This window comes from Oncorhynchus masou, chromosome 29 (genome assembly GCF_036934945.1).
Source record: "Oncorhynchus masou masou isolate Uvic2021 chromosome 29, UVic_Omas_1.1, whole genome shotgun sequence".
In the NCBI taxonomy this organism is placed as follows: domain Eukaryota; kingdom Metazoa; phylum Chordata; class Actinopteri; order Salmoniformes; family Salmonidae; genus Oncorhynchus; species Oncorhynchus masou.
The window spans coordinates 94304303-94319892 of NC_088240.1; the positions used below are offsets into that span (position 1 = coordinate 94304303).

Genomic DNA, 15590 nt, shown 5'->3' on the forward strand with positions numbered 1-15590 from the left:
GTGAGGCCGGGTGCTGCAGACTTTTCTAGTGCCCGCGCCAGTTCGTTGATATATATGTTGAAGAGGGTGGGGCTTAAGCTGCATCCCTGTCTAACCCCACGACCCTGTGTGAAGAAATGTGTGTGTTTTTTGCCAATTTTAACCGCACACTTGTTGTTTGTGTACATGGATTTTATGATGTCTCTCTCTCTCTCTCTCTTCTCTCTCTGTCCTCTCTCTGCTCTCTCTCTCTTCTCTCTGTTCTCTCTGTCTCTTCTCTCTGTTCTCTGTCTCTTCTCTCTCTTCTCTCTGTTTCTTCTCTCTGTCTCTTCTCTCTGTTCTCTCTCTGTCTCTTCTCTCTGTTCTCTCTCTGTTCTCTCTCTGTCTCTTCTCTCTCTCTCTTCTCAATTCAAGAGGCTTTATTGGCATTATGACATAGGTTAACATTGCCAAAGAAAGTGAAGTAGATAATATACAAAAGTGAAATAAACAATAAAAATGAACAGTAAACATTACACTCACATAAGTTCCAAAAGAATAAAGACATTACAAATGTCATATTATGTATATACTGTATACAGTGTTGTAACGATGTACAAATGTTTAAAGTACAAAAGGGAAAATAAATAAGCATAAATATGGGTTGTATTTACAATGGTGTTTGTTTTCCCTCCATCCAGTTAACGTCAGCTCTCCCAGTTCTTACTGACCTGACACCTACCACCTACCCTCTTTCCATTTACTGTTACAAGCATCCTCACCCACTGAGCACCGACCAACACTGTACGTCCGTGGACGTTGAAAAGTAGTTGAAATTTGGTCAGTCCGCCCTGGCCAGACCAAATCTGAACCAATCATAGACATCTATGTTTCACAAGTTTGGACAGCTCAGCACAGAAGAGAACTGTACAGTACAGTATGGTATAATAACAAGGACAGGTGAAACTGATCAGGGTGTGACATTTCTGTGGTTGACTCCTGGTTGCAAACCTATGTAGTTTGATTGGAGTTGAAAAGGTATGGGGTTTAGGCCTCTTACCTTGGGCCTCTTAAGGTATGGGTTTTAGGCCCCTTCACTAAAGATATGGGTTTTAGGCCCCTTCACGAAAGGTATGGGTTTTAGGCCTCTTCACTAAAGATATGGGTTTTAGGCCCCTTCACTAAAGATATGGGTTTTAGGCCCCTTTACTAAAGATATGGGTTTTAGGCCTCTTCACTAAAGGTATGGGGTTTAGGCCTCTTCACTAAAGGTATGGGGTTTAGGCCTCTTCACTAAAGATATGGGGTTCAGGACCCTTCACTAAAGGTATGGGTTTTAGGCCTCTTAACTTGGGCCTCTTAAGGTATGGGTTTTAGGCCCCTTCACTAAAGATATGGGTTTTAGGCCCCTTCACGAAAGGTATGGGTTTTAGGCCTCTTACCTTGGGCCTCTTAAGGTATGGGTTTTAGGCCCCTTCACTAAAGATATGGGTTTTAGGCCCCTTCACGAAAGGTATGGGTTTTAGGCCTCTTAACTTGGGCCTCTTAAGGTATGGGTTTTAGGCCTCTTCACTAAAGGTATGGGGTTTTAGGCCCCTTCACTAAAGAGATGGGTTTTAGGCCCCTTCACTAAAGGTATGGGGTTTAGGCCTCTTCACTAAAGATATGGGTTTTAGGCCTCTTCACTAAAGGTATGGGTTTTAGGCCCCTTCACTAAAGGTATGGGTTTTAGGCCCCTTCACTAAAGGTATGGGTTTTAGGCCCCTTCACTAAAGATATGGGCTCAGGCCTCTTAACTTGGGCCTCTTCACTAAAGGTATGGGCTTAGGCCTCTTAACTTGGGCCACTTAAGGTATGGGTTTTAGGCCCCTTCACTAAAGGTATGGGTTTTAGGCCTCTTCACTAAAGGTATGGGGTTTAGGCCGCTTCACTAAAGGTATGGGCTTTAGGCCTCTTCACTAAAGGTATGGGCTTTAGGCCTCTTCACTAAAGGTATGGGGTTTAGGCCTCTTCACTAAAGGTATGGGGTTTAGGCCTCTTCACTAAAGGTATGGGGTTTAGGCCTCTTCACTAAAGATATGGGTTTAGGCCTCTTCACTAAAGGTATGGGCTTTAGCTAGCTAGCGACTGGAATGAGCTGCAACAAACACTCAAACTGGACAGTTTTATCTCAATCTCTTCATTCAAAGACTCAATCATGGACACTCTTACAGACAGTTGTGGCTGCTTTGTGTGATGTATTGTTGTCTCTACCTTCTTGCCCTTTGTGCTGTTTTCTGTGCCCAAATGATGTTTGTACCATGTTTTGTGCTGCTACCATGTTGTGCTGCTGCCATGTTGTGTTGCTACCATGTTGTTGTCATGTTGTGCTGCTGCCATGTTGTTGTCATGTAGTGTTGCTACCATGTTGTTGTCATGTTGTGCTGCTGCCATGTTGTTGTCATGTTTTGTTGCTACCATGTTGTGTTGCTACCATGTAGCTGTCATGTTGTGTTGCTACCATGTAGTTGTAATGTTGTGTTGCCACCATGTTGTTGTCATGTTGTGTTGCTACCATGTAGTTGTCATGTTGTGTTGCTACCATGTTGTTGTCATGTTGTGCTGCTGCCATGTTGTTGTCATGTAGTGTTGCTACCATGTTGTTGTCATGTTGTGCTGCTGCCATGTTGTTGTCATGTTTTGTTGCTACCATGTTGTGTTGCTACCATGTAGCTGTCATGTTGTGTTGCTACCATGTAGTTGTAATGTTGTGTTGCCACCATGTTGTTGTCATGTTGTGTTGCTACCATGTAGTTGTCATGTTGTGTTGCTACCATGTTGTTGTCATGTTGTGTTGCTACCATGTAGTTGTCATGTTGTGTTGCCACCATGTTGTTGTCATGTTGTGTTGCTACCATGTAGTTGTCATGTTGTGTTGCTACCATGTTGTTGTCATGTTGTGTTGCTACCATGTTGTTGTCATGTTATGTTGCTACCATGTTGTTGTCATGTGGTGTTGCTACCATGTTGTTGTCATGTTATGTTGCTACCATGTTGTTGTCATGTGGTGTTGCTACCATGTTGTTGTCATGTTATGTTGCTACCATGTTGTTGTCATGTGGTGTTGCTACCATGTTGTTGTCATGTTGTGCTGCTGCCATGTTGTTGTCATGCTTTGTTGCTACCATGTTGTGTTGCTACCATGTAGCTGTCATGTTGTGTTGCTACCATGTAGTTGTCATGTTGTGTTGCCACCATGTAGTTGTCATGTTGTGTTGCTACCATGTAGTTGTCAAATTTGTGTTGCCACCATGTTGTTGTCATGTTGTGTTGCCACCATGTTGTTGTCATGTTGTGTTGCTACCATGTAGTTGTCATGTTGTGTTGCTACCATGTTGTTGTCATGTTGTGTTGCTACCATGTTGTTGTCATGTTATGTTGCTACCATGTTGTTGTCATGTGGTGTTGCTACCATGTTGTTGTCATGTTATGTTGCTACCATGTTGTTGTCATGTGGTGTTGCTACCATGTTGTTGTCATGTTGTGCTGCTGCCATGTTGTTGTCATGCTTTGTTGCTACCATGTTGTGTTGCTACCATGTAGCTGTCATGTTGTGTTGCTACCATGTAGTTGTCATGTTGTGTTGCCACCATGTAGTTGTCATGTTGTGTTGCTACCATGTAGTTGTCAAATTTGTGTTGCCACCATGTTGTTGTCATGTTGTGTTGCCACCATGTTGTTGTCATGTTGTGTTGCTACCATGTAGTTGTCATGTTGTGTTGCTACCATGTTGTTGTCATGTTGTGTTGCTACCATGTTGTTGTCATGTTATGTTGCTACCATGTTGTTGTCATGTTATGTTGCTACCATGTTGTTGTCATGTGGTGTTGCTACCATGTTGTTGTCATGTTGTGCTGCTGCCATGTTGTTGTCATGTTTTGTTGCTACCATGTTGTGATGCTACCATGTAGCTGTCATGTTGTGTTGCTACCATGTTGTTGTCATGGTGTGTTGCTACCATGTTGTTGTCATGTTGTGTTGCTACCATGTTGTTGTCATGTTGTGTTGCTACCATGCTAGGTTGTCATGTGTTGCTGCCTTGCTATGTTGTTGTCTTAGGTCTCTCTTTATGTAGTGTTGTGTTGTCTCTCTTGTCGTGATGTGTGTTTTGTCCTATATTTTTATTTTATTTATTTATAGCCCCATCCCCACAGGAGGCCATTTGTCTTTTGGTAGGCCGTCATTGTAGATAAGAATTTGTTCTTAACTGACTTGCCTAGTTAAATAAAGGTTAAATAAAAAAATTAAATAAAAATGTAGGCCACTTTACTAAAGGTATGGATTTTAGGCCTCTTAACTTGGGCCTCTTCAATTAAGGTATATTGGTTTTAGGCCTCTTGACTCAGGCTTCATCAGGTCCCCATATAACGCTTGCTGCTCTATACAACCACAACATAACTACCACAACCAACCCAAAACAGCTACTACAACCAACCCAAAACTGCTGCTACAAACTACCCAAAACAACTACTACAAACAACCCAAAACAACTACTACGAACTACCCAAAACAACTACCACAAACAACCTAAAACAACTACAAACTACCTCTCAAACTACCCAAAACAACTACCACTCAAACAACCCAAAACGGCTATAAAGGACTATCAACCTCAAAAGCTGCCAAATTACAGACATGAGCCTATTTTCTGCAGTTTATGAAACGTACCACGAGATGGCAGCATTGAGTTGAGATGGGATTTTTGGAGCGTTTCTTCTTCTATATTCTAGATCGTTCTAGAAGTCACTCTAAATGCGCACCACTTTTATAGTGGTGTGCACTTGACCCACAGGTTGATGGGTAGTATAAAAATAGATTTGAACACTGCTTTTTAAAAACTCAAAGAAAAAATGCATGGATTGAGATCAGTGAGTATGAAATACTAAGAAAATAACATGCCAGTTTTTTTGGGGGGGGGGATTTTATGCACCATTCAAAGTCCACATATACTGTACAAAAATATAAACGCAACATGTAAAGTGTTGGTCCCATGTTTCATGACCTGACGTGAAATATCCCCAAAATGTTCCATATGGCACAAAAAGCTTTTTTTCCCTCCCAAATTTTGTGCACAAATTTGTTTACATCCCTGTTAGTGAGCATTTCTCCTTTGCCAAGATAATCCATCCACCTGACAGGTGTGACATATCAAGAAGTTGATTAAACAGCATTATCATTACACAGGTGCACCTTGTACTGGGGACAATAATAGGCCACTCTAAAATGTGTAGTTTTGTCACACAACACACTGCCACAGATGTCTCAAGTTTTAAAGGAGCGTGCAATTGGCATGCTGACTGCAGGAATGTCCACCAGTGCTATTGCCAGATAATTGAATGTTCATTTCTCTACCATAAGCCGCCTCCGACGTTGTTTTAGAGAAATTGGCCGAACGTTCAACCGGCCTCACAACCACAGACCATGTGTAACTATGCCAGCCCATGACCTCCACATCCGGCTTCTTCACCTCCGTGATCGTCTGAGACCAGCCACCCGGACAGCTGATGAAACTGACGAGTATTTCTGTCTGTAATAAATCCCTTTTGATTGGCTGGGCCTAGCTCCCAAGTGGGTGGGCCTATGCCCTCCCAGGCCCACCCGTGGCTGTGACCCTGCCCAGTAAAGTGAAATCGATAGATTAGAGCCTAATGAATTTATTTAAATGGACTGATTTCCTTATATGAACCTGTAACTCAGTAAAAAATTGTTGAAATTGTTCAGTAATAATATACGCCTACCAAATACTACAACAAATTATCCAAATTATCATTATGTAATTCTTGAACTGAACCATATTACAATGAACAGATCTTCCAACTCTCTCTAAATATCTTTAACTGTGTAGGCCAGTGTAGTCTAATTGTCATGGTAACTCATTTCACAGGTCTGGTGTTTCACGTCATCCTTTAAATACAACAGCTGTAGGACCAGTTGACAGCTTATAGAGTAGTGGTGCACCTCCAACACACACACACACACACACACACACACACACACACACACACACACACACACACACACACACACACACACACACACACACACACACACACACACACACACACACACACACACACACACACACACGGAGCCAGGCAACTATCTGAGGCACTGGTCTCTTCAGACCTGAGGCTGTTCTCTATTGATTCTGTCCATCCCAAAATAAAACCTCACTAACTCCATGTCTCCCACTGTCTTAAGCAGGAAGTCAACGTCTAAACTGCAGTAAAAATAGACATGGGATTCCTTCCTTCTTCCCTGGATTCCAAGGTGCATCTAACCCGTTGAACGTTTAACACTAATTCATTTAATTTGAGTATCAAATCATTTTTTTAATAATATCTGTTTTTCCAAAGGAACAGTAAACTAATCCAACCAGAAGTTTAGAAGGATTGCCTTGTGAGTAAGGCTAAGTTCTTCAATGGTTATCTTCATCACCATCTAATGAAAGGGTAGCTTGCTGGTGGGATTGAGTCCCAAATCGCACCCTATCCCCTAGGGCCCCGGACCAAAGTAGTACACTATCAGCCCTGGACCAAAGTAGTGTACTATCAGCCCTGGACCAAAGTAGTGCACTATCAGCCCTGGACCAAGGTAGTGCACTATCAGCCCTAGACCAAAGTAGTGCACTATCAGTCCTGGACCAAAGTAGTGCACTATCAGCCCTGGACCAAAGTAGTGCACTATCAGCCCTGGACCAAAGTAGTGCACTATCAGCCCTGGACCAAAGTAGTGCACTATCAGTCCTGGACCAAAGTAGTGCACTATCAGTCCTGGACCAAAGTAGTGCACTATCAGTCCTGGACCAAAGTAGTGCACTATATAGGAGATAGGGTGCGATTTGGGAATCACGCCAAGACTTAAAGATCCAATGCAGATGTTTTATTTATTTATTTTAAATCTCAATATCAAATCTTTTCTGGGTAAAAAACAAAAACTACTTTACTGTGATTGTTTACAAATTAAAATGGTCAAAAAGATACAACAATTACTTCTTAGCAAAGAGCAATTTCTTAAAACAAGAATTTATCTAGGACTGTCTGGGTGTGGTCTGAGTGGGGGGGGCTTTTCAGGTCTAACACTAAGTGGGCAGGTCTAACACTAAGTGGGCAGGTCTAACACTAAGTGGGCAGGTCTTACACTAAGTGGGCAGGTCTAACACTAAGTGGGCAGGTCTTACACTAAGTGGGCAGGTCTAACACTAAGTGGGCAGGTCTTACACTAAGTGGGCAGGTCTTACACTAAGTGGGCAGGTCTAACACTAAGTGGGCAGGTCTAACACTAAGTGGGCAGGTCTAACACTAAGTGGGCAGGTCTAACACTAAGTGGGCAGGTCTTACACTAAGTGGGCAGGTCTAACACTAAGTGGGCAGGTCTAACACTAAGTGGGCAGGTCTTACACTAAGTGGGCAGGTCTTACACTAAGTGGGCAGGTCTTACACTAAGTGGGCAGGTCTTACACTAAGTGGGCAGGTCTAACACTAAGTGGGCAGGTCTTACACTAAGTGGGCAGGTCTTACACTAAGTGGGCAGGTCTTACACTAAGTGGGCAGGTCTAACACTAAGTGGGCAGGTCTAACACTAAGTGGGCAGGTCTTACACTAAGTGGGCAGGTCTTACACTAAGTGGGCAGGTCTTACACTAAGTGGGCAGGTCTAACACTAAGTGGGCAGGTCTTACACTAAGTGGGCAGGTCTTACACTAAGTGGGCAGGTCTTACACTAAGTGAGCAGGTCTTACACTAAGTGGGCAGGTCTAACACTAAGTGGGCAGGTCTTACACTAAGTGAGCAGGTCTTACACTAAGTGGACAGGTCTAACACTAAGTGGGCAGGTCTAACACTAAGTGGGCAGGTCTAACACTAAGTGGGCAGGTCTAACACTAAGTGGGCAGGTCTTACACTAAGTGGGCAGGTCTTACACTAAGTGGACATTATCCTCATTATCACAATATTATTCCAACCTACACTGACTGTAAAAAAAACATTACGAACAACCTCCCCTGGATCACCTGGCCAGTCTCTGGATCACCTGGCCAGTCTCTGGATCACCTGGCCTGTCTCTGGATCACCTGGTCAGTCTCTTGATCACCTGGCCAGTCTCTGGATCACCTGGTCAGTCTCTGGATCACCTGGCCAGTCTCTGGATCACCTGGTCAGTCTATGGATCACCTGGCCAGTCTCTGGATCACCTGGTCAGTCTCTGGATCACCTGGCCAGTCTCTGGATCACCTGGCCAGTCTCTGGATCACCTGGCCTGTCTCTGGATCACCTGGTCAGTCTCTTGATCACCTGGCCAGTCTCTGGATCACCTGGCCAGTCTCTGGATCACCTGGTCAGTCTCTGGGTCACCTGGCCAGTCTCTGGATCACCTGGTCAGTCCCTGGATCACCTGGCCAGTCTCTGGATCACCTGGCCAGTCTCTGGATCACCTGGTCAGTCTCTGGATCACCTGGCCAGTCTCTGGATCACCTGGTCAGTCTCTGGATCACCTGGCCAGTCTCTGGATCACCTGTCCAGTCCATGTTAGCAGGTGTCTTCATATTTTCTACATGCGGCAAATATAAAAGCACAGGAATATGACGTTTTTGACAGCACTGGGCCTTTAAATCAGTACTGGTGCTTAATGATTGTGCATTTGCTATGTAGGCCTACAGCATGCAAAAACACACTGTACTGATGCTACTGCATTAGCCGTCTGGAGAAGAGAGAGGGTCAATGAGAAAGCAAGTCACCTGTTGCCATAGCAGCAAAACCAAAAGGACAGGGTTCCCATCTCTTCTACTGTTAGAGAGAAAATCATTTGCCTGCTTCAATGCTTCATGATTTGCATAAATTGCATCCTCAGCAACAACAAAAAAACTTCAATATTGATTCCTTCAGCTCTTAGATTATTCGATTAGTAGTATGTTTGATTCCCAAGTGAAGAAATGTACCACGTCACAGACTACATCTCGACCGAGTGTGTTGGTTTTAAAACACGTATTATACGGCACTGGACAATACGTTTTATGTGCAAATGACTGATAAATAAATACCAAGGACTGACTGAAACACCAATGCATTTATTCCATTAAGAAATGAATAGACAAGCGCCATAATAACGAATCATTGGGACTCTGGCTGTGACCCTCCTCGCTGCGAGTGTCTCAGGGGAAGTTCGAAAATACAACAACAAAAAACACTTATATTATAGACTGTGTGTAACAGGACAAATAGGACAAATATAAACACCACATACATTATTATAATGTCTTATAAGCTCTGCAAACATTTAACAGTTTATAAAAGTGTTATCAATACAGCAAAGACGTGAGAACACGTGTGGCTTTGTTGGTAGCGTGTGGCACTTACAAAGCCAGAGTTATGGGTTCGATTCCCACGGGGGGACCAGTACGAAGATATATGGACTCTAACTAGTGTTAATTAAGTCGCACTATTTCACATTTGCTAAATGTTTATCTTGAGTAAGTAAAAGTGATTTAAATTTAGACTACTAGGCGCATGCGTTCTGAAGAAGCAGCCAGGAAGGGGGACTCCAGTTTGGCATTCTAGGTACCAACATCAGTACTGCGTACGAGGGAAGCTATCGCCCGACTTCAAATACATGATCCTTGGCTAATCCTCCAGCCTCTTGGGAACGAAGATAATAACCCGTGCCGGAATTAGCGAGACACGAAAACAAAACAACGTTGTGAAGATTAACATAAAACAAATTCGCTACTGTCGCTTTTCCAGATTTACAGGTTCCTTCCTCTCTCCGGGTTCGTTGAGGATGAGGTTCCCGACCGTCAGACGGTGTCCTGGGGAAGGAGATGGGAAGAAGGAACTGGCGCCTCCATTTAGGAACCCCTTTGTGCATGACTTGAGATTCACCCCGCTGGAAAAGGCAAAGGTAAGCGGAAAAAATATTACAACTGGTGCAACACGTAAACCAATGTTTAGTTTTTTTTTTATCGATAAGATTTATATAACGGGTTGCTAGCCGGTCAGCTAACTACCGATCAAGGTATTTAGCTGGCCTGACTGACTAGCAACTAGCTGGCTACATGTTGCTCACTGGACTCGTATACCAAGTCTTGACAACAAGCTGGACAAATATTTGGAAACAGCGGCATTATCTTGCACATAAACCACGACACACAGGGTAGCAGCTATAAGACAACAATTCACATGTCTTGGTGTGGTGTGGTTAGGCAACTGAGCTGATAAACCAGCCACCAATGTTAAGAAATTATAATATATTAAAATTATAATATAAGAAGATACGTCTTTTGCAAAAGAGTCAGAAGAGGCTCATCACTTGAGTTAGTTGTGTATTCCTGCTCAGTCAGCATCTGGTCTGGTGTGGCTTGTCCATGTAAGCATTATGTTCTGCACTATGTTCTGTTGAACGCTGGGGGGGATAATTAGTTAGCTAACAATGTATATTAGTATGAAATGGACCAGAGAATGCATGTGTCCCACTTGATCCAAGCGTGCAGAGTTCAACAACCAGTTCAATGCACTGAATGACACTACGCCAGCAACTCTTCCATTGCTTCTTCTATTAAAATGATGGCGCTTGACAGGCACAGCAAAGACAGTTCCGTATGAAGATAAGGCATGAAATTGCCTGTCCAATAGAAATCCCCGGTCACAATTTGTAAGCGATGTCATGGCGACGTTGGTTAGCCAAGCGCATGCGTAGAAACAGGTTATCGGGTTTTAATGGTCGTCTCGCAGCGAACTGCGCATGTGCAGGACGTCGAATCAAACTCATTGCTTCAGTATAAAGTTGTTGTTGATGAAAATGAGAAACGTGTCAATTAGTCAATTTCACGAAATTGGAGTAATAAAATGTTTAACTACTTAAGAATCTAGGTTGTGCCTTTAGATTTCGACTAAATTAATAACTAAGGAAGAGATATTTTACTTCTCATTGACTTGTCAAACTCCGTGAATCCACCGTTCATTTTCTGTATTCAGGGTTCACTGTATACATCGTTTGAAGCTTTGTTTTACGATTGACGTTTATAGCTCATGTCAGGATTGTATATAGATTTGTTCTCCTTAATTAAAAGTAATTTGATTTATTTATTTCAGTCTCTGGATTGTTTAATCAAACTTTTGGCCGCCTGATATTTAGGGCATTAAAAACGACAACCTGTCTTCTGAACGAGCCTAGTGCGCGTGTTCAAATCAAATGTTATTTGTCACATGTGCCGAATACAATATGCTTACTTACAAGCCCTTAACCGACAATACTTTAAGAAAAAACGTGTAAATAAAAGTAACAATTACACAGCAGCAGTCAAATAACAATAGCGGGGCTTTATACAGGGTATTACGGTACCAAGTCAATGTGGAGGCTTTATACAGGGTATTACGGTACAAAGTCAATGTGGAGGCTATATACAGGGGGTACCGGTACAGAGTCAATGTGGAGGCTATATACAGGGGGTATCGGTACAGAGTCAATGTGGAGGCTATATACAGGGGGTATCGGTACAGAGTCAATGTGGAGGCTATATACAGGGGGTACTGGTACAGAGTCAATGTGGAGGCTATATACAGGGTATTACGGTACAGAGTCAATGTGGAGGCTATATACAGGGGTACGGGTACAGAGTCAATGTGTAGGCTATATACAGGGGGTACCGGTACAGAGTCAATGTGTAGGCTATATACAGGGTGTTACGGTACAGAGTCAATGTGGAGGCTATATACAGGGGGTATCGGTACAGAGTCAATGTGGAGGCAATAAACAGGGGGTACTGGTACAGAGTCAATGTGGAGGCTATATACAGGGTGTTATGGTACAGAGTCAATGTGGAGGCTATATACAGGGGGTATCGGTACAGAGTCAATGTGGAGGCAATAAACAGGGGGTACTGGTACAGAGTCAATGTGGAGGCTATATACAGGGTGTTATGGTACAGAGTCAATGTGGAGGCTATATACAGGGTATTACGGTACAGAGCCAATGTGGAGGCTATATACAGGGGGTACCGGTACAGAGTCAATGTGGAGGCTATATACAGGGGTATCGGTACAGAGTCAATGTGAAGGCTATATACAGGGGGTATCGGTACAGAGTCAATGTGGAGGCTATATACAGGGGGTACTGGTACAGAGTCAATGTGGAGGCTATATACAGGGTATTACGGTACAGAGTCAATGTGGAGGCTATATACAGGGGTACCGGTACAGAGTCAATGTGTAGGCTATATACAGGGGGTACCGGTACAGAGTCAATGTGTAGGCTATATACAGGGTGTTACGGTACAGAGTCAATGTGGAGGCTATATACAGGGGGTATCGGTACAGAGTCAATGTGGACGCTATATACAGGGGGTACTGGTACAGAGTCAATGTGGAGGCAATAAACAGGGGTATACTGGTACAGAGTCAATGTGGAGGCTATATACAGGGTGTTATGGTACAGAGTCAATGTGGAGGCTATATACAGGGTATTACGGTACAGAGCCAATGTGGAGGCTATATACAGGGGGTACCGGTACAGAGTCAATGTGGAGGCTATATACAGGGTGTTATGGTACAGAGTCAATGTGGAGGCTATATACAGGGTATTACGGTACAGAGCCAATGTGGAGGCTATATACAGGGGGTACCGGTACAGAGTCAATGTGGAGGCTATATACAGGGGGTACCGGTACAGAGTCAATGTGGAGGCTATATACAGGGGGTACCGGTACAGAGTCAATGTGGAGGCTATATACAGGGGGTACCGGTACAGAGTCAATGTGGAGGCAATATACAGGGGGTACCGGTACAGAGTCAATGTGAAGGCTATATACAGGGGGTAGCGGTACAGAGTCAATGTGGAGGCTATATACAGGGGGTACCGGTACAGAGTCAATGTGGAGGCTATATACAGGGGGTACCGGTACAGAGTCAATGTGGAGGCTATATACAGGGGGTACCGGTACAGAGTCAATGTGGAGGCTATATACAGGGGGTACCGGTACAGAGTCAATGTGGAGGCTATATACAGGGGGTACCGGTACAGAGTCAATGTGGAGGCAATATACAGGGGGTACCGGTACAGAGTCAATGTGGAGGCTATATACAGGGGGTACCGGTACAGAGTCAATGTGGAGGCTATATACAGGGGGTACCGGTACAGAGTCAATGTGGAGGCTATATACAGGGGGTACCGGTACAGAGTCAATGTGGAGGCTATATACAGGGGGTACCGGTACAGAGTCAATGTGGAGGCTATATACAGGGGGTACCGGTACAGAGTCAATGTGGAGGCTATATACAGGGGGTACCGGTACAGAGTCAATGTGGAGGCAATATACAGGGGGTACCGGTACAGAGTCAATGTGGAGGCAATATACAGGGGGTACCGGTACAGAGTCAATGTGTAGGCTATATACAGGGGGTACCGGTACAGAGTCAATGTGGAGGCTATATACAGGGGGTACTGGTACAGAGTCAATGTGGAGGCTATATACAGGGGGTACCTGTACAGAGTCAATGTGCAGGGCACCGGTTAGTCGAGGTAATTTAGGTAATATGTACATAGACAATAAACAGAGAGTAGCAGCAGCGTAAAGGGGGGGGGGGTAATGTAAATAGTCTGGGTAGCCCTTTGATTAGCTGTTCAGGAGTCTTGTGGCTTGGGGGGGGGGGGGGTAGAAGCTGTTTAGAAGCCTTTGGGACCTAGACTTGGTGCTCTGGTACCGCTTGCCGTGCGGTAGCAGAGAGAGCAGTCTATGACTAAGGTGGCTGGAGTCTTTGACCATTTTTAGGGCCTTCCTCTGACACCGCCAGGTCCTGGATGGCAGGAAGCTTGGCCCCAGTGATGTACTGGGCCGTACGGACTTCCCTCTGTAGCGCCTTACTGTCAGATGCCGAGCAGTTGCCATACCAGGCAGTGACGCAACCAGTCAGGATGCTCTCGATGGTGCAGCTGTAGAACTTTTTGAGGATCTGAGGACCCATGCCAAATCTTTTCAGTCTCCTGAGGGGGAATAGGTTTTGTCGTGCCCTCTTCATGACTGTGTTTGGACCATGATAGTTTGTTGGTGATGTGGACACCAAGGAACTTGAAGCTCTCAACCTGCTCCACTGCAGCCCCGTCGACGAGATTGGGGGGCGTGCTCGGTCCTCCTTTTCCTGTAGTTCACTGTCATCTCCTTTATCTTGATCATGTTGAGGGATAGGTTGATGTCCTGTCACCACACAGCCAGGTCTCTGACCTCCTTATAGGCTGTGTCATCGTTGTTGGTGATCAGGCCTACCACTGTGTTTCATCGGCAAACTTAACTATGGTGTTTGAGTCGTGCCTGGCTGTGCAGTCATGAGTGAACAGGGAGTACAGGAGGGGACTGAGCACACACCCCTGAGGGGCCCCCGTGTTGAGCATCAGCATGGCGGATGTGTTGTTACCTACCCTTACCATCTGGGGGGCGGCCCGTCAGGAAGTTCAGGATCCAGTTGCATAGGGAGGTGTTTAGTCCCAGGGTCTTTTAATTTAGTGATGAGTTTTGAGGGCACTATGGTGTTGAATGCGGAGTCGTGGCCACTCACGTCTCCAACACCGTCATTACGTTTGCAGATGACACTAAGGTGGTAGGCCTGATCACAATGATGAGACAGCCTATAGGGAGGTGGTCAGAGACCTGGCCGTGTGGTGCCAGGACAACAACCTCTCCCTCAATGTAAGTAAGACAAAGGAGCTGATAGTGGACTAAAGGAAAAGGAGGGCGGAGCCACACCCCCATCCACATCGACAGGGCTGTTGAGGAGCAGGTCGAGAGCTTTCAACTTCCTCAGTGTCAACATCACTAAGGGTCTATCATGGTCGTGAAGAGGGCTCAGGAGGCTGAAAAGATTTGTCATGGGCCCTCATCCTCCAAACAGCATACGCACTAAAGCTCAGTGCGTATGGCACAGTACATCTCTGTGGTCGAGCTCCCTACCATCCACAATTTCTATACCAGGCGGTGTCAGAGCAAGGCCATAAAAATTTACCCCAGCCACCCAAGTCATAGACTGTTCTCTCTAGTACTACACGACCTGGGGTGGACCTGCGAATCTATGGTGACATGGGGGGGTTCTACCTGAATCAATAGTGACCTGTGGGGTTCTACCTGAATCTATAGTGACCTGGGGGATTCTACCTGAATCTATAGTGACCTGGGGGGGGGTTCTACCTGACTATAGTGACCTGGGGGGTTCTACCTGAATCAATAGTGACCTGGGGGGTTCTACCTGACTATAGTGACCTGGGGGGGGGTTCTACCTGACTATAGTGACCTGGGAGGGTTCTACCTGACTATAGTGACCTGGGAGGGTTCTACCTGACTATAGTGACCTGGGGGGGGTTCTACCTGACTATAGTGACCTGGGAGGGTTCTACCTGACTATAGTGACCTGGGAGGGTTCTACCTGAATCTATAGTGACCTGGGGGGGGGGGGGGGTGTTCTACCTGACTATAGTGACCTGGGGGTTCTACCTGACTATAGTGACCTGGAGGGGTTCTACCCGACTATAGTGACCTGGGAGGGTTCTACCTGAATCAATAGTGACCTGGGAGGGTTCTACCTGACTATAGTGACCTGGGGGGGGGGGGGGGTTCTA

At 45.0% G+C, this 15590-nt stretch overlaps 1 protein-coding gene across 2 annotated transcripts in view; it reads left to right on the plus strand.

Annotated features, from left to right (window-relative positions):
- The first annotated feature begins 9764 nt into the window (after positions 1-9764).
- The window catches only part of LOC135520999 (lysophosphatidylcholine acyltransferase 1-like), a 68143-nt gene continuing 62317 nt past the window's right edge, over positions 9765-15590 (plus strand). For both annotated transcript variants that reach the window (XM_064946896.1, XM_064946898.1), the window contains exon 1: positions 9765-9890. In XM_064946896.1, the coding sequence (XP_064802968.1) occupies positions 9771-9890 (120 nt within the window). In that variant the 5' untranslated portion in view covers positions 9765-9770. The remainder of the gene's footprint in view (positions 9891-15590) is intronic.